Consider the following 20,425-nt stretch of genomic DNA (forward strand, 5'->3'; position numbering starts at 1 on the left):
CAATTCTGATTGTTGAATTTTTATTTTGTAAATATAGATAGTTGATGTTTTTAAATAATTACAAATATTTTATAAAGTATTTAAGGAGTGTGATTGTCGATGCTAACTTTTTTTCAAAACGAGAATCATTATTTTTTCATCAAACGACTCTTGAACAATAAGATATTTACATATGTAGATTCATTCTACATCAAAATGAAAACGAGTATAGTTTTTGATTAATTTAACTTTGTGTACTTTTAATTAATATTTATTGTAATAAAATTTTAATTCATTTCAATGGATTTATAAAATTTTTCCAAGTACAATAAATATCTATTACATTTATTTTATTTTTTGTGAAATAATCTTTAAGAACTATTGTCTATTATCCTTATAGTTAATACATTTTTATAACTCAATAGTACTTAAGTAGATTTTTTCAAAAATCATCAGTTTACAGAAAAAAAGTTTGGTTCTCATCTGAAAAAAATAATGTTTTACTGTCGAAGAACACACTTTAAAATTTAAATCAATAGTTCTTAACCCCGAGGGGGGAGGGGACGTGAACAATATTTTCATCATGACTATATATTATGGGTATTATATACCCTAGATATATTAACAAACTTCTATCTTATAGTGGTGAGGGAGAGGGGCATCGTATACAATAATATGAAATTGGGCATGGATCTCAAAAAGATTGAGATCCCTTAATTACTTTAAATAGTAAAAAAAAAACTGTTTAATTGAAAATTGTGGACTCTAGTACTTACACTTAAAAATTCCATCAATTAGAAATTTAAAAATGTATTATTAAAGAAAAAAATATACATTCATCACCACTACCGTGGAATGAGGTTGCTTGGCGATTTTTAATGTTTTTATGTACCTACCTACTAATTTCATAATATCATAATGTCGTTAAACTGTTAAACTGTTAAAGGCGATTTCTTATCGGCACTCCGAGCTACCTATTAATTATCACTTCCGTTCATCGTCTTTTTTTATTGCAGAACACGTCACTTTCGCAAGTATCGTTAGGTTATAATAGGTTAACTTTTACTTTTGAAAACAAAATGTCATTCCTGCGCATGGATTGATAGTAACAATCAATATATGACCGTATAAAAAATGAATCATTATATTGTATCCCTGCGTGCAAAGCAAACATCATTATTAAACTAGTTCGAAAATTATCGACTGGTACAACATAATAATATACCTATATTTAGCTATATATAATAATATTATTGTATATTACCATGTTAGGTAACGCTATGCAGCAGCTGCTTTATTAATATAATAATTCTTTTTTGTATACATAATTGTCAGCGTTTCAGCAACCGGATGAATGTTTTTTATAATTTTGTTGACATATTGGTCCGAGGAAGTATTTTAACTTTGGATTTTTGAGTTAGTGCAATCAAAAATCAAGGACGCGTGAGCTAAAATAGACGTTGAGCGTTTTCTCAAATCTCTATATGTATGCGTGTTTAATTGATAAGCACTAAGCGTAGAGTTAAGAACTATTTTTTATAGCAATCAGTCAGTATAGATATATAATAAAGTCATAATGTGTCACACTTGGGCGCAGTAACTTTGGTGTCTTTGCCTATTACATAAGGATGTGTTAGTTTTAATGTTTAATATTATTTATATTATAAAATTAATAATTGTTATTTATTATGCCACATTTTCATAGGCGCCCGCAGAAATTTTTCTGGGGGGGGGGATGTTAGGATTTGAGGATAAATATCATAATTTTACTATAGGTGTTTTAAAATAATAACCTTTTTCCTGACAAAAACATCTAAACTTAGTTATATAAAGTTCAATTTTTTTTTTTTGGCTATTTATAAAAAAGGTATTACCATAATATAATGTAATAATTAACTAGGTTGAAGATAAGCTACTTTAGGACATCATGGGGACGACCACGTTTTATAGTCTTCGATTGATGGGGCTGACATTTAACCTGTAATGCTGTGGACCGCTTGCTTTGCATAAAACATCAAACATGAGATACAAGAATACAAGATAACGATGTTTTTAGTAAATAAAAAAGAAAAGTAGATTATCGCTTTCGCTACTGTTGAAATAACCTCGAGAATCCTTCGTACATCATCGATATACGAAATAGCATCCGGTAATATCATCAGAATCAGAAAGTAGATCAATCATCAGTGGTATGTGATAATTTCCAATTGATTGTTTTTGTAAACGCTCTTTAAAACGACTACTAAACTAGTTTAAGAATTTAAGCTGTTTTTGTATAATACACATTATAAATTAGAGGGCAATTACCGGGTACCTAATCTACTAGACGGATGTCTGACTAGAAAATATGTTCTTAAGTGTTCAATGTTTCAAAGAGGTACATTTTAGTTAATTAGGAAAAACAAAATATTGGTACATTTAGTGTTCACAGTCCAGAATTTATGTAATAAAATATTTCAAGTGTGTAGTAATTTTAATAATTAATAATATATGTATAAATGTGATATTTTTTTAAATTGATCTTTAGAATACAGCTCGGCAGCACATATTATGATATTATATTATTTGGTAGGTACTTAATGTTTTATTAAATTTACAATAGTTTAGAATGTAATACATTATTATAAGTAAAATATTACCACGTTTAAGTTCAAATGTTTTATATTTCTTGTACACATTGTTGAAATTCATATTTTCTTAACTGTCTACTGCTCTTAATAAATAATGACATAAACATATTATTCTAATTATATTTATGCTAGGTCTACCGTGTCGCGTATAATATGGTTTATGTTTGCTTGTATATTTTTTTTTCTGATTTGTTATGATAATAATAATAGAATTTATAGAACCAATGTTTTTACGACGATTTCGTAAATCGTTTTTACCTATACTTAAACTTTCAATAAGTTTTTACAATAACTGCAAACAATGCAAACCAACAAAATATAACAATAAATTTGATAAAAAAAAAATTTAATTTAATTTAATATATGCATAAGATAATTTCCATGACCAATTTTGAAAAAAAAACATAATAAAATTCAAAATCGAATATTTAACATTGGTTTGACGTTACATACAAATTACCTATAGTTAATACGTGCTAAACTGATAAAATAATAAATGTATTGAATTTGTATAGTAATACTTGGTACATTATATATTATATTATATAAATAATACTACGTTTTAAAATAGTTATGTAGATTATATTTAACCATTTTAACCTTGAATGTAACTATACTGTTTTGGTAAGTTATTTTGTTTTATCATTTGCTCTATTTCGCGAGTACATTACATTAGCTATATTTTCTTTATTAATTACTATAATGTTTAACATATACTGTGATTATTGTCTTACTAAAATTTCCTATTTCCATGAGATGAAAATTATATGTCTTATGGTAGGTATAGTCACTGAAATGAAGGGGAGAAAAAAACAATTATTGATTTATAATTTGTCCAATTATTATTAATTGAAATGTGTATTATACCTACACATTCTTATTACTATAATTATATTTTTTATCATCTTATATATTATACGAAAAATAATCTATTATTATGAATGGTTTAGACTTTAGTTCTTTTTACGATTGGTATAGTGGTATAGAACTAATTAGGTATCCCCTATTACTTTTTGTTTAACATTTTATGTAATGTACTTAATATTTTACATGGAAAAAGGTTAATTAACTATTTGCTTTCTGTGGCGTTATCGCGGTTACCAGGTTACCTATCGGCTATCACTAAGATATCTTAGTTCATCATAAATTTTGAGAAAATCGATTTTAGATATTGGTGTAACTTTAAGACATATTACTGTAAAAACATGACATTTTCACTGAATGTTTATACTAGAATTTTCTATACATGCTAAAATTTTCAAAATATTTAAAATCTTTTAGTTTTTATTTTTATTCGTTGGGTTAGAAAGCTTCAAAATTAATACAAGGCTCCTAATAAATTGTCACAATGGTAGTCAAAAACTATTGGTAAAATACATATAGTTACTACAATTTTTATTAATAAACACAGGAAATTCAAATTTTGACAAAATACGTAAAAATCATGAAAATTTGCAATTTATTTTGAGTTATAAATTCATAAAAATGTATATTTTAAAATCTAAGGTTTGAAAATGCAATACAAGATTCTTTATGAGTTTGTCTACTTCTATCAAATAAAAACTGTCCTAACCGGAAAGTCAAATTAAATTTTTATGAGCATTTACCTACATTTTTTTTCTTGAAATAATAACAACGTAATTAATATAGTATATAACTTATCTTAGACTGACAAACCGTCTCCACTCAGAATCGTTTGTCGTACCTATATATTACAGTAGCTCACTTGTAACCTACTGTAGAGCAGAGCAACATCCACTTACTTGTTTGAAATAATCAACAAGTTCATAGGTACATTTTAGATTCTGAACGAAGTGATGAATGTATTGATTTTACAATGATGTGTTTTTTTTTTTGTGTCTATGTACAGCATAACTAGTCGAAATAATGCTTCGATTTCAAACATTGGGGGTGGTTTCCGATGTAAAATTGAATATCCTTGGTGCATTATAGAGGTCAAAAGTAAACATTTTCCGACAGTTTTTAAAAAAATCGAGAAAAATAAAAAAAAAAAAATGACAGAAAAACGGGAATTTTTAAGCAAAATCAGTTTTCGACCAAATCGATTTTTTTATATGGCTGTCATTCAAAAACTAATCACTGTAAATACTTGAAATTTTCACCAAATGTTTATGTCAGTGTTATCTATATACAGTTTAATTTTCAAAAATTTTGACTTTTTTTGAGTTATTTATAGACCACTGAAATTTTCAATTTTTTTGAGAAATTTTTTTTGAAGTGTCGGTAAAAAAATTTTGGACAGACAAAGTTTAATTTTGACAACATACGTAAAAATCACGAAAATTCGTAAATTATTTTATCATAGAAATTTATAAAACATTTTCCTTTTATACCTAAGATTTGAAAATTTAATACAAGGCTCCTAAAATATTTTTACCATAGTAGTTGAAAAATAAAAGAAATGTATGGTCACATTTTTTTTTTTTACAAGCATTTAAATTTTAATTTTGACAACATACGTAAAAATCACGAAAATTCGCAAATTATTATAAGCTAGAAGTTCATAAAAAATTTTCTTTTTAAATCTAAGATTTGAAAAATTAATATAAGGTTCCTTACAAATTTGACAATCTTTATCACAACAAAAATGTCAACCGGAAATTCAAATTAAATTTTTATTAGCATTTGAATTTCAAATATTGACAGAAATTCGTTAAAAACATGAATATTTGAAAATTATTTTGTAGTTCAAAATTCATAATATTGTTTGTATTTATATCTAAGGTTATAAAATTTAACACCAAGTTTTTCATAAGTTTTGCTTCAAATATATATAGAGAAAATTTGATGCGTCATTATAGGAAAAATGTTTTGAGCGTTTGAGTTTTAAATTTTTATGAAATCGCGTAATGATAACGATTTATCCTCAAACGAGTCAAACGAATTTAAATATTATTTGTTATACTTCAAAAATTATAAGTCGTAGATACTTGAAAATTTCACCAGATATTTAGATCGGAAATTGAAAAATTGAAAATTTGTTCAATAATTGTACCACAGATTATTATAACACATATATATTAGACGAGATGATTATATTGTGATTACGAAATGTTTTCATGGATATTAGAGAAGAATTTGTTTGAAAATTTAATACAAAGTTCCTCATAAGTTATTCTTATAGTAATTAAAAAATTATAAAAATACGTAGGCACAATTTTTTTTTATTAGCATTTGAAGTTCAAATATTGACTAAATATGTAAAAATTACGAAAATTCGCAAATTATTTTAAGCTAGAAATGTATACAAAATTTTCTTTTTAAATCAAAGATTTGAAAATTTTGAATTATCTATAATATATCCTAGACTGAAATCATCTCCGTTCAGAATCGTTTTTCGTATACAATGATACCTATCATTGCATTCAAAACTAACCTACCCTAGTCAGAGGTTCATCCCACCACCTAATGTACAGCAGAGCGACATCCACTTACCCGCTTTTTTTAATATTCAGTTACACAAGTTATCAGCGCGCTTATAAAACATTGAACAATTATTATTTTAAAAATGATGCTCGTAAAATACAATTTTCAAATATTATGTATACCGTACAGGTATTTTTATTTTGAAATATATAACTATACGCATAATGTAATGACAAGACTAAAACATTTACTTAGATAAGTGGACGACTAATCCATAGATATCACCAATTGATTTGTAATTTTATTAGGTACCTAATTATAATATTGTAATTTATATTACAATGTCCCATTATATTATTCTTACTATGCTATCAAGATCAACCAACCACTCCGTCGATGTGTGTAGAATGTATATAACAAATTTCGATCACACCTTATCTTTTTTATAGATCTAGTACCTACTATATATTTTTTATCCGCTTGTTAACAATTTATCATTTGTTTAATTTTTGTAGTTAAGTTAAATATGTATTAACTTCTTTTTTGATATATCCTTTATATTTTCCACTCAAAAAACCATCTTGAACATTGGTTAAATAAAAATAAATAAATACAATTATATTTTACATTTTCAACTGTTGTACTTTTCATTATTTTATTTTTTAACCCTTCTATTGCTATTGATTAATAAGTTGATGCTCGAATATTTATGATTTACGATATTTTGGCGCGGGTAAACACTTAAACAGACAATGTGCAAAACCAAAATTGTACCTATGTTATGCATGATGGTCATGAATTCATGATGTATAATAATCTATACAGCTTTATAATGCTTTATAGCCCGTTATTGTTACAATGATATTCAATGGCTGAGAACGCTAATGAACGGTAGTGCCGTAGTGCCGGTGGCTAGACTATACCGACTATAATAACTTACCTGTTAAAGCCATACATAATAATGCTATGTTATTACATAAGTACTCATTCCTCGACGTCGTAATATTATATACCTACGCGGCTACGTGCACCGGACGCGTTGGAGGAGCGCGTGCGACCGACCTGCGGAACGAAAGACGATGACGTCGATGACGATAGATACGACGCGCAACGGCAAGATTGATGTGAGGGGGAGTGGTAGAAGGGGGAAACCGCTAAACCCAAACACAAATTTTATTGCTGTAATGTTTTTTTGCCGAGCCGGTGACCAGTGACCGTGGTAATTAGTAAGTCGGTTAGTCGGTAACCGCTGGGCGAATAACTGATACTATATTATTATTACAAAATACGATCGGCTTACGGCTATACACCGACTTCGTTGTTTGAATTCGAATTGTACGATAGGATCTACATTTTAAACTGGGATTCGCAAACTGTCAGGTTAAAACACTCAAAACATTTTTCAATTCAAAAGAAGCGTACTCTACTAACAGTTAGCACTGAAGTACCCATCGTTGTATCGCATTCTGTATTCTGTACACGAATTTATACTGTTTACAGCCAGTAAATAGTAAATACCCAGTACCCACATGACTCTTCACGGCCCACAATTAAAATTAGTTTTAATGACTTCATTATGGCTATGCGTATTGTACTGTGCCATACTATAAAAAAATAGTATAACAGAAATAACAGGCATGGTTATGCTTATGCATAATATGCGATATGCATACGCCATACGGTTGCGTATAATGCGAATTGCGATCTCCACCAGTTTAACATAAATTGTGCGCGCGCGTTACCTCCACCACTGCCAATCAACCTTTCCCCGCCATACCTACAAAATGATGTCATTTGATAACAATTTCCTACCACCTTTTGGTAGTGACTGGTGGCAAACGAGCAAACGACAATACGACATCTCTCCTCCAGTCCCCACTCACCAGACGACCAGTCCACCAGTTGTAATACTCCTTCTATTTCACTATTCCAGTCGCTTTCCAGCAATCAGCTTGTCTGGTGTTTCAGTGATTCCAACTTCCAACAGCCGTCAGCTAGTTGTTCCGCTCGTCACTTGTTGTCACCGGCCGAAAACGTAACTGCTAACGCGAATTTATTATTCGATTTTGCCGTAGAGTCAAACAAACAGTACGTGTAACGGTTGTCAATTTGTCACCAAACGCTCGCGCGTAACCAATTGCCTTTTCCAGCCGCCGTAGGATTTTCGGTGGAGGTGGTGAGATCCGTTTGAGCCGCCGCGTATTGATTTTTTTCACACTAGGGTGTGGACCCCGCTTATCGTTTCAAACGGCTTTCCTATTGTCGTTTTTCGGTTCCTCCGTCGCAAATCGCGACCCGTCGGCCGTCCGTTTAGCATGAACCGTTTGTTATTATCACAAGTACTTTGATGCTCACAACCAACCCACGCCCATTTTTAGCGCTTCTTGTGTACATTTTTACCAGTCCCAATAATAATTGTCACTTTTCTGTTGTTCTCCACAGACGTCGTCAAAAAAGACCACTACCATGACCACCGCCCCGGCCAAGCTGTATGGCAAGAACCTGAGCGAATACGACGAGCTCGATGTCGACCAACTTCTCTCTCAATTGTCACCAGAAGAAATCAGCATTTTGGCCAAAGAAGTTGATCCAGATGTAAGTACCTAAATTTCAGTACTAGGCCCATTTGTTCACATAAAATTATTTGTCGCATAAGTCACAGTGCATTTACATTTGTCACAATTTTATAGCATAACACTAACTAGTGACCATTTGTGACATTTATATGATAATTATAATTCTTCCATTTTAAATGATGTAGGTATACCTAATTATATTAGCAAACAGAATCCAAATGTATAGGGTTTTGAAACCTTGTAAATATGTTTCCATTTCATTTACTGAGTACCTACTGGATTATTATATCTTTAAAATGTTGTTAGATTGCTTACTCTTGAAGAAATATGTAACTATTAAATTACATCATATAAGAAATATATGTTTAACTATTACTATACATACTTAGGTAAGTACTAAACATAAAAAAATTAACAGTACCTTTTTTCAGGACAACTTATTACCACCATCAGAGCGTTGTAGTTATGAATGTAACAAAGAAGCCACCGGACCATTAAACAGAAAAAAACTGATCGAACACATTAATAAACAGGCTTTAGAAACGCCTGATCTTCCAGAAATTAAACCATATGTTGCTGGAACTATACGGGGAAAAAAGGTAAGATCACAGTACACCAGAATATATTTATATTAGGTTAAATTTATTTTTTTTTAGGAAAGAAATATTTTGTTGACACTTTTTTAGAACTATTTTTTCTTTGATGTTTTTATATATTAAACTGGTACCAAGATATTAGATAATAATTATGAAATTTGTCATCAATTGTTAACCATAATTTTGATTAAGCTATCATATAGTATGTGGTTTACCCATGTCTTTACAAATATAGTATGCAGTCTACAGGCAGCTTAAAAAAAAATATATATATATATATATACTATATACATAGTTGTAAATCATTTTACAAATAAATTAATAATTACAAAATAGGTTTTTCAAAAAAATTGTTGCCAAGAATAATGAATATTGTGATGTTTTATGTTCATTCAGTATAGCAACAATTAAAATTACAAAAACTGCCACCATATTTCTCAAAAATCCATTTATTTATTCCACGCCACCATATCCCCATTAAATACCCGAAATATATACCATTTGTATCATATTTATTATGTTAAATTATATATAACTTACAATAATTTTATCTCAAAATGAGGTCAGGACTTGTACCATACATATTTTTAACATATTGAGTTTATGACTGCATATAAATTGTAGTGTCGCATTATAAGTGACGTACTGAGCGTTTGAGTCCATATATTTACAATATGTCTAAGTATTGTTATTGAAAGTCATACAGTATAAGGCTATTAAGACAAAGTGTTCACTGAAGAAAAAGATTAAACTGTATCTTTTAAAGATAAACTTGGGCGCGCGTAAAAACCAGCTGGTCACAGGTAAATCACATCCTACAGCAGCTGGTAGAACATGTTTGCCAGTAAACTACATACTTTATGACAGTCTTAGGTTTTGTTATGATTTTTTGAACCTCTAAAATATACCACTAAATTGCATATATTATTCAATATTTTGAATATTTTATGATAAAATGGCTGAAACAAAATGTTGAATCACTCTGTATATACTTATATTCATATTTTAATTGCATTTTAAAATAATTACATTTAATGCTGGAAATTGAGATTAAAATTTTAAAATTAACTACTGATGAACTAGTAAAAAAAGCTATGTACTACAACAAACAAAAATACATTTTCTCAAACTCTAAAGCTCTACTTAGATATAATATTAAAAATTAAACTAATGTATCAATAAAATGTATTGCTAATAAGCTGATTCATTGGTATTGGTATTGACACTAAAAATATTTTGCACCTAGTGAGCTACATCTCTGCGGGCGTGCCTGCACTAAACGTTTAAAAACAATTACATATTAACACATAATAGTCAATAATATATACTAAAAAAAAACTATTTTGAATCACAATTTCATGAAACAAAAATATATTGTTAACATATCACAATTCATCCAGAAAAAATTTGCAAATTTTTATATTTATGTGCTCCAATTCTATGTATTTGGTTCAAAATACTGTTAGTACATTTTGGAGTTGAGTATAAAATCATTCAATTAAAGGTACAAATTATGTAGTTTAATATGATAAGAGTTGATTATTTCCTGTTTCAATTTTAGAGAAAGTTTGTATAACATAATATCAAAGTTTTAATGTGAATATTATTTAAAGAGTAAATATAATATCAATAACTTTTAAATATAGGCTAGGTTCCTAATTTAAAAATTAAAAGTAGATTTGACAATTTTTAAACTAATTCCTGAAGAATTCTGAATTACAGTAGAATACTAGAATGTATTAAAGTTATGAATTTAGTATAGTTTTGGCAATCTTCCTAAAGAAATCGTCCATTTATCCTTCAAATTTTTATCGGTATTTTTGTTTATTTGAACATATTATGAAATTGTTTTGTAATATAGAGTATAAACAAAATTAACTTAGTTTCATGCTATGAGGACCACAGTAAATATGTTTGTAGCCTTAAACTATTTTTAAATTTTAAATTATGATTATTCTGTACTAAATTTGTTACAGTGGGTGGCACCTGAAACCAATGGTAACACTGAACATGAAGATAAAATTGCCATTGATCTTGATGATGAATATGGTGATGCATTAAATACCGCATCACAAGAAGAAATCATAGATTTGGCCGGTATTTATATATATATTTTCTGTAATTCATTTCTATGAACATTAGTTGATTAATCTAGTACATTTAAGGGAGACAAATTAAATGCCCCTCTTTTATACTTTTTGACCGTTTTGTAACTTCAAAGTTGTAACATTCCTACTTAATATTTGTATATTTAAGTATACTATGTAATTAAAATTGGTTTATTTCATTAAACTATAATTTTAGCTATACTAGGATTCCATTCAATGATGAACCAAGACCAATACCATGCTTCACTATTGAATAAAGGTCAGCCAGTTGGCTTAGGATGGGATGGTGTTACTAAGGCAACACAGCCTAAGGTTTATCCCCCAGAACCACCCAATCAAACAGATCCAGAAGAAAGTATTAAACGGGTACGTGATGATGATCCTAAGCTACTTGATCTCAATTGGAACAACATTAAAGTAAGTACATTATTTATTTATTTGTTTGAATATAAAAGTGTATACAGTGAAATCTTGATAACTTAAATGTCTATAAATTTAATTTTTGATAACTCAAAGGAATGTCTAGACCACCACATTTCAATTTGTGCTAACAAATTTTTTCTTTTTTGCTCTCGACTAATTTGAAAAATTTTTAGTTCATTGTATATATCATTAGTTAAATTACAAAATGTCTAGTAATTGTAAAGTGATATAATAATATTTCTTATCCTAGAATATTTCTGATGAAAAGTTTGAGAGTCTATTCAATGCTTTAGTGGAAAATACTCATTTAGAAACATTAAGTTTGGTAAATGTTGGACTTACTGATCGGTTAGCAGACAAGCTAGCTGAAGCATTAGAAAAAAATTGCACATTACGTGTTTGCAAGTAAGATTGCTATTAATAAAATAACTAATTTTCTGTTTTTACCAAATATTATAGTTATATTCTCATAATTGTTACATTAAAAGAATAAAATAAATATTTTTCATCTTTTTATGATTTGTTTAGTGTGGAAACAAATTTTATTAGCCCTGTAGGAATAATTCATTTAGTCAAGTCTTTATTGAAACAGAGATCTTTGGAAGAATTCCGTGCCACTAACCAGGTACATTTTTTTGGCGATTTCAAATAATAATTCTAGGTCAAATTTTTAATTAATTATTCTATTTTCAGAGATCCCAAGTATTGGGAAATAAGATAGAAATGGAACTTACTAAATTGATTGAACAAAATCCAACCATTCTTAGACTTGGTTTACATTTGGAGTACAATGATGCTCGTCATCGCATTGCATCACATTTACAACGCAATATTGACAGGAGTAAGTTTACTTAACCATTCTTAAAATCAAATATTAATAATAATAATAATTGGTTATTATTGTTTAAAAATAGTTCAATAACATTTTTTTTTAAGATCATTCTGATATTTAGGGATTATGGTTATTTAAACATAAAAATGTCCAGCCATGATTATTAATCAATAAGATAATATATTGGTTTTGTAATTTTTAACTAACTAGATCTTGTATTTTTTTTATGAAAAAATAAATTTTCTTTTTACAATATAGAATTTGTGGAAATAGAGTTAACACTTAACAGTAATAGTGCTAACTTTGTTCTTATTAGGCTCACAAAATTTTTTTCTATAATAATTCAAATTATTATTTGATTATATTAGGTTTAATTGTTATATTAATTTGGTCTTGTGTTATAACATAAGACTATTTATATATTTTGAATTTCCCATCTCCTAGAATCTAGATTATTAAATGAATTAATTTATCAATATTATTCATTTAGAAATTAAATTTAGATTCTATTTATATTTTATTGGTTAATAATGTCATTTTCTGGACTTTTTAATTAACAATTTATAATTTTAAAGCTATATATAAGAATTATAACTATTAGAAATTGATAGTTATGTGTATCAATCATTCAAATTTTTGGCCTAAGTATTAAGTCACGTAGAGGCTTATGTGTTGTTGTTGACATCTTAGTTCCAGGTATGATGTCCGATCATGTTTTATCAAGTTCCCTTATTCCTTTGTTTATCTATGTTTGGGTTTTTTTCTTTACATAAAACATTAAAAGTTAAAATATATGTAAATGCATGATCTATATTAGTGTCCATAAAGGCCATTCAAAATATTTATTTATTTTTATTATGATTTTGTTTACAATCATTTATCAATTATTGCCAATCATCAGATTGCCGCCTTGGCGTCCAAGCTAAATTCAAATTGGCTGAAACTAAACACAATAATCAGTCGAGTTTTGAAATTGTATCAACTGAATAATATTTGTATGTTTCCATTGTCGTACAGTTTGTGTTATAATCATGTACATATTTTTTGTTTGAAATTCAGCTGACCTGAGTCTTAACCATTTATTCTGTTATTTTTCTCATACTTAATCAAATATGTAATTGATTGCAAAATCTATTTATTATATCCTTTGAATACCTTCTGAGTGATGATATTTCTTAAATATACATAATGTAGTTAATAGTGAAATCACCTTTTTAGGAAATGTAGTTGTTCCTATTTATTTAAATTTTATATTGAATTTTAACCACAAAAATTATGTTTGCCCATTTACATTAATCCTCATTAATTAATACTTAAATTGAATGCCAAAACATAATAAATAGTTTTTTTAATTATAACACTTTAATATTCCTTATACATTTTTTATCCTTATCTCAATCAATGACGTTAGTTTAATGATTTTATTTTTGTTTATTTTCTACCTTCAGTAAGAAAAGACACGCCGTTGAAAATGAAATTTAGGTTCTTTAGAAAAACACCCCAGAAGCACCGCAAGAACTTGATCAAATAAATGATCGGCGGATTACATTATTGAGGTCTTGAAATTTTGTTGTTGTTTAATTTTACTACTTAAAAGGAATAGCATGAAATTACCAGCTCTTAATGTTTAGATATATAACTGATGTAATGTATTACTTTGGCCATTCGCATTTTAATTTGTAATGAAATCGTGTTTTAGAGTGTGAAATAACACATTAACCTTAAAATATTTTAGAATACATCAAATTTAAATTTGACTAGTTCTAATTTTATTTTAGCATTTTCAATAACAATGTTATGTATACATTTTAATGTATGCAATCATGATGTTATTTACTCATTAATTGATTAAATTGTCACATTAAAGGGGAATTCAAGTTGCATTTCATGAAGAGCTGGATCATACATCATTTAAATTTTTATGTTCTAATATTCTGTAGATAATTTTATCATACTAAAATATAATCAAAATAACTAATAATTCTTAACTACTTAAGAAGATTCAGCGCACTTTTTTGTTTTTTTTCTTTAACTCATGCACAACATGGTATGTTTATTTTTGGTAAAACTAACTTAGTATTTTAAGGTTTTTTGTTTATTATACTGATATGTACACTATATTATAGTGAATGTATCAATTATCAGACTTTATAAGTTAAAAATATTTTCTGTGTTCTTGAAATTTTTAAATTGTTACAATACTAATAGGCTATAATTCACATTCAAATTTAAATATTGTGAAAATGCCAACATAATAACAGACAGTGTTTAGTAATTAGTGAATTCACTTTATTTCTTAAAATTATAACATAGGATTGGTTCTGCTGAATGTAATTTTGATATGTTGTGTTTTGGTTAGAGAAAGATAATAAACTGTGTGCTGATATTAACACTTAATCTTTGAATTAGTGTAAATTGATACACCCTTCTCTCTAGTCTGGGTGAATTATACAATATTCCAATACTTGGGTCCTGTGTTTGTACATTTTTTCTACATTTATTAGTTTAGTATGATTGAACTAAATTTATAGAAATTGCACATTTCAATAAATACTAAAATTCTTAAATTTCTTTAAGATTTCTCAAATTTATTTTAAAATATTTAACTTCTAAAAAGTTGTAAAAGAAGAAGGTTTTATATGAATTGACTGATTACAATAATTATATGTTTTTCAAAATTAGCTATATTATTGTTTATAGGATAATTAATAGGTATAATAACAATAAATAATTTATTAATGCTTTTTTGTATAAATAATATCTACATTTAAATATACATTATAAGTTACGTAATTTACTTATTAATTTTAAGCTAAAACTGTTTAGGATAAGTAACTATAATATTTGAAACTAATATTAATACTTAATATTACAATTATAAATAACACGCATGGTGTTTGTTTAACATTGTTTTGTTTTTAAAATATTCACATGAATTTTAGCATGTTGACTGAAGGAAAGCATTGTGTTTTCATTCAGATCGCGTGTTACCAAAAACCACAGAACCTTTGGTGATTGGTAATACTGCAAAATGTTTGAGTAAACCATAATCTGAATTTGGTTTTTGGTGTTTTTCTCTTTTGCAGTACGCCAGAGCCGTGTGGGCGCAAACTCCGCATAAATTACATATTTTGGCTACGTACACTATTTAGGTATATTTACATTAATAATATTGAAAACAAATAAGATACTTCTTATTATATTATCTTTGCTTGTGCTTATGGAAACGCTTTTTTATTGCTTGAATTGCAAATAATTTTTATACAATTTTTTCGTGTTTATTATATAAAAAATAAAATAAATAAAGTTAAGCTACTTCTCAAATCAATTACTATTATTATATCATTCTTATATAATTTCTTGAAGTATTTTAATAGCTTGTAAAGTGCATTGTTAGTAGGTTTATACTGTTTTTTAACATTGCATGCGTTTATATTTTCATGAAACACGATTTCATTTTGTATCCTCCTTCAGAACATTACATAAATATTTATGTTTTTAACTAATTGTGTACAAAAAATCACTTAATAGTTAAAAAAACAAAATACCATTACAGTGCACATCATTTTCCTCAGTGTTGTACTTAATAATTTTGAGAAAAACATATTTTGTGGTTGACATGGTTAATACTTATTAATTATCATACAACTTATTCATGATTGTTAATTTAAGAATAATCCATTGAACTTTTACTTAAATGTTGATTACATATATTATACACACATACACTTACCTTACAACATGCATAATTGCATTTATACGCATAACATATATGTGTGTGTGTGTATATACAATGAACTGAATATAATTATAAACTCATGAAATTTTTTAATAGATTGAAACCCGAAAAATATTCTGATTTAAAAATTTAACACAATATTTGTTAAAGTCCACTTTCAAAAAATGTCATGAAAATTATTAAAGACGAATTTTCAAATATACTGATATTTGCAACTTAAAATTAAATTAAATAATATTTAAATAATATTTTTATTTTTAAAATCTAATATTGTTAAAAATGTTAAAATTAACTTTTTTTGGTGAAACTGGCTTTTGAAAAGTTGAATAATACCCTTATTTTCTATTTCCTCGCCAAATCCAAGTACCTTAGTCACCCGAATAATCATGCAATTATGTTGTACGTCATTATTGGTAAGTCCTTTAATGCTTTGATTTACACATTTTTTTATGTATTTCAATAATAATCATACATAATATAATGCTTTTTAAATTCATGTATACTGTAGAGTTGCTGCTGCTCAATGTTGCTGCTATTAAAATTAAAACATAAACCTTTGGTGATGGTTGGATTATTGTCTGGGAACATATAATTTATTTTGACTACATTTAATTTTTTTTTTTTTTAACTTTTGCAGGCCGCTTACGCAGAACTGGTCATTTTGCGCGTACGTACACTGGCGGTTGGGTTGTACACAAAAAGGCTAAATAATTATGAGTTTGTGCCTAGACCTTGGTCCTAGACTCTTATTTTTTAACTATTTAATTATATACTATATTTATGTAATGTATTGTTTTTTTTCTCCTCATTAATTGTTTAAACAATTTGTATATATATTTATGTTGTGGTCTTATGCTGGCCTTTTCATATGCGTTTAGTTATTAGTGCATGTGTGTGACAATTGTATTGATTTGAATTTTTAAACATAAAATTGTATTTATTAATATGATTGAGTTAAACAAATTTATTATATAAAAAAAACATTTTATCTTGTTAAATTGCACAATTTTGTGTGCATATTGTTTGAAAGAAAAAATGATATATTTTTTACTATTGAGTTGTTTATACAGAGTTAAGTAGTACCTAGAAAGACTAATTAAAACAAATAGTATAACCATATTTTGATTTTATATTGCTAAACATTTATAGCTATTTTATTAAGGTTATTATGTATTTTTACACTGATACTATTTCACTTTTAATTAATTTCATGAAATGCCTTTAATTGTAAACAATTTTATTACACCAAATTTTGCCATACTATTTTTATAAACTGATTATTTTGTATTAATGTTGCTACAACATTATTTTAATACGCTGATCACTTATTATACTTATTTAAAATATTATTTAGTAATGTATAACGCAATGTATTGTATTAAATTATTTAAAAAAATATCCTTATTATAAAATATCATTTTTGATAAGAAAATAAAGAACTAATAGAAAATCTCTATCCAAGAAAGTAATATTAGGATTTTTACAACTAAAATTTCATAATCTAAACATTCTAAACTCAAAACTGAATGCATTAAAAAATGTGGGGTATTTTTTCTGAACAATATAAAACTATTGACAAGTTCGATATTTGGGAATGTTTCATCAGGAACCAGAAATTTATTTCCTCCAAAACCATTTTTAAAAGGGCGCCTTACAGAATTATATAGAGTTATGTATGAATCGCTAAAATATTGTACAGTACTGATTACAGATCCTGGTAATATAAATATATCCTGGTATTTAATTTATACACAGACCCCTCATATAGTACCTACCACCAGTTGAAAAAATTAAAAAAAATTTTTTTAAATTATATCGTAACATACTACATTAATTCAATTTAAATCCATTGTTGATAACTTAAAATGGTTGGTGCTTAACGTACCTATATAAATAAGAAAAATTAAAAATTATATTCTATGTTATCTTATTCATTACCTACGTATTAGTAATGACTCAAGAAATTTTTTAGTTGAACCGTTGCAGAATATGAAACATGTTTGTCAATTTTGATTGAACTGATCAAAACAATAAGTTAATGGTTGTAAAAAACAATTCAAAATATATTCACCTACTTAGCTCTAAAAATTAAATGTTAATATGAAGAATAATATCAACTTAGTTAATAGTGATTAATTGAATTTCTAATAGCGGTCAATGGTCATTGTCAGCTGTATGTAAATTATGGCAAAATTTCCATTATTCCAGAAGTGGATATGGTAGGTAGGTAAACTGCGTCAAAAAAATTAACATTATACATTCTGTGACAAAACTGTTATGATAGGTACAGATTGTTGAAATTTATTTTACATAGGTACCCGCCGTCTACCGGTTAAACATATCGATACGGTAACATTTAAAAATACGGAAAACTGGTACGGTCTTTATAAATGCGGAATACTGGTACGATCCACAATAGTCAAGGTTTTACAAACTTAGATTTTAGAATAAATTATGGTATGATTAACGATTAACGCTTTAGCATTTTTACCCCTTAGTGAAGTAATAGATGGAATGATTTATTTACATACGACGACACCTGTAAAATTGTTACCATTGCTAAATTATTTTTACAAAACTTATGTTAGTGGGAAGTTTGGGAGCCCGATATTTTCTCTTCGCTTTTGGAATGTGCATGAAATTACTTTAAATAATGGCAACAGAACAAATAATCCATCATTTTGGTTGGTAGTTAAATGTAGGTATCCAACAAGATGAAGCAACAATAACACGAATTGAAAGAACACACAATACAAATAACACCTTAATGCCTAAAAGTTCAAAAAAATAATAATTTGCAAGATAAACTACATAATGAATGTGAGAGCTATTAATAATAAAAAGAGATTAATATAGGACAATTTTTAAATAATATAGGTATCTAGCTAACTTAGCTAAGCTAAGTGTACGAAATAGTTGTCTATATGTTTATTTACTACCTATTAATTTATAATTGATCATAAGTTATATATTGTATTTATTGTATATTTATTTTAATTATCAACTATTTTGTATGAACTTATTATTTGTGTGCTTTGTTCATTTTTATTTCTAACATTATTTTTTTGTTTTCAACATATTATTTAAATTTAACTTGTTGACGAATAATGACGATGGTAATTTATCAAAACTATAAATAAACGTTGTAAATTTGTAAATATTTTAGGATCCCTGGAAATTAAATTTTGAAGAGTACCAGTATTCCGCGTTTTTGATTTCTTTTGTTATAAATTCTATGGACCGTACCAATATTCTGATCATCTAAAAATATTTAATTAATATCTAGCTAAAACGTATGTAAATCATATATATTATATACCTTACCTACCCATCATGTGTTATTTATTATGCATTGGCGAACAAAACTTAAATTTTAAGTGACACAATTTCATATTTAGGTATTTAACACCAGCACCCTACAATACACTCTTTCTATATACATATATACATTATTTACTTTTTGGTAACAAAGTTATGATGTGAAAAAGTGTAACCGAAAGAGGTCGAACATAAACTTCGGCACCTTCGAAAAGTCGATGCAGTTGCGTGCAAATTGATCCTTTCTTTCTGCCGACTGCCACTGTTATGCAGTTATGCACCTATATAATATGATTAAATCTCTTAATAACTTTTATTTTAAATATTAATACATTTTATTATCTATATACCTAACTTGGTAAAATCTAGTGTGGATTGCTTTCGTATGGCTTCCACCCAGTCACACATCGTTTATTTCACAATACTAAAATGTATACCACATTACCACATTATTCACATTGGTCTTTCTTCAAATATTACAAATAACCAGTGGTGTAGAAAGACTTGTTAGCGCCCCTGGCCAACCTAGGAAAATGCGCCTTTTAAGCGATTAAAAAATTGACGAAAATACGAAATGATATATTTTTTTATTTTTTATATATTATATAATTAGGCAATACAACATTATATAATTATAAGTTATTATTACAATGTAATTTTGAACTTTAAAAATTTTCTTTTCTTGCTTTAAGGCTAGAGAATTCATCGATGATTTCGTCATATGAAATTTGTCTAGAAAATCCATGTTCTATGGATAAAAGTTCCATGCTTGTGAGTCTCTCTTGTCCAATAGTTGATCTATTTGCGCCCCTTCATAATTTGCGCCCCTGGCGTAGG

At 27.4% G+C, this 20,425-nt stretch overlaps 1 protein-coding gene across 8 annotated transcripts in view; it reads left to right on the top strand.

Annotated features, from left to right (window-relative positions):
- tmod (tropomodulin) overlaps window positions 1–17,216 on the top strand; it is a 51,784-nt gene extending 34,568 nt beyond the window's left edge. For 2 of the 8 annotated variants that reach the window (XR_001506156.2, XR_001506158.2), the window contains exons 2-11: window positions 8,439–8,591; window positions 9,004–9,171; window positions 11,145–11,265; window positions 11,473–11,693; window positions 11,950–12,104; window positions 12,228–12,324; window positions 12,393–12,540; window positions 13,980–14,087; window positions 15,618–15,683; window positions 16,908–17,056. Coding sequence is in view for 4 of the 8 variants with exons in the window: in XM_089221308.1 (XP_089077434.1) it covers window positions 8,439–8,591; window positions 9,004–9,171; window positions 11,145–11,265; window positions 11,473–11,693; window positions 11,950–12,104; window positions 12,228–12,324; window positions 12,393–12,540; window positions 13,433–13,521 (1,152 nt within the window). In the remaining 4 variants the exon portion in view is untranslated. Of the gene's footprint in view, window positions 1–7,875; window positions 8,085–8,197; window positions 8,336–8,438; window positions 8,592–9,003; window positions 9,172–11,144; window positions 11,266–11,472; window positions 11,694–11,949; window positions 12,105–12,227; window positions 12,325–12,392; window positions 12,541–13,432; window positions 13,923–13,979; window positions 14,088–15,617; window positions 15,684–16,907 lie in introns of those variants that run through there. The other 6 variants (XR_001506160.2, XR_001506159.2, XM_015516275.2 and 3 more) reach the window with 6 other exon arrangements.
- The last annotated feature ends 3,209 nt before the right edge of the window (window positions 17,217–20,425 follow it).

Source organism: Diuraphis noxia, unplaced genomic scaffold (assembly GCF_037042655.1).
Source record: "Diuraphis noxia isolate RWA-SAM2 unplaced genomic scaffold, SU_Dnox_SAM2 contig0002, whole genome shotgun sequence".
NCBI lineage: Eukaryota > Metazoa > Arthropoda > Insecta > Hemiptera > Aphididae > Diuraphis > Diuraphis noxia.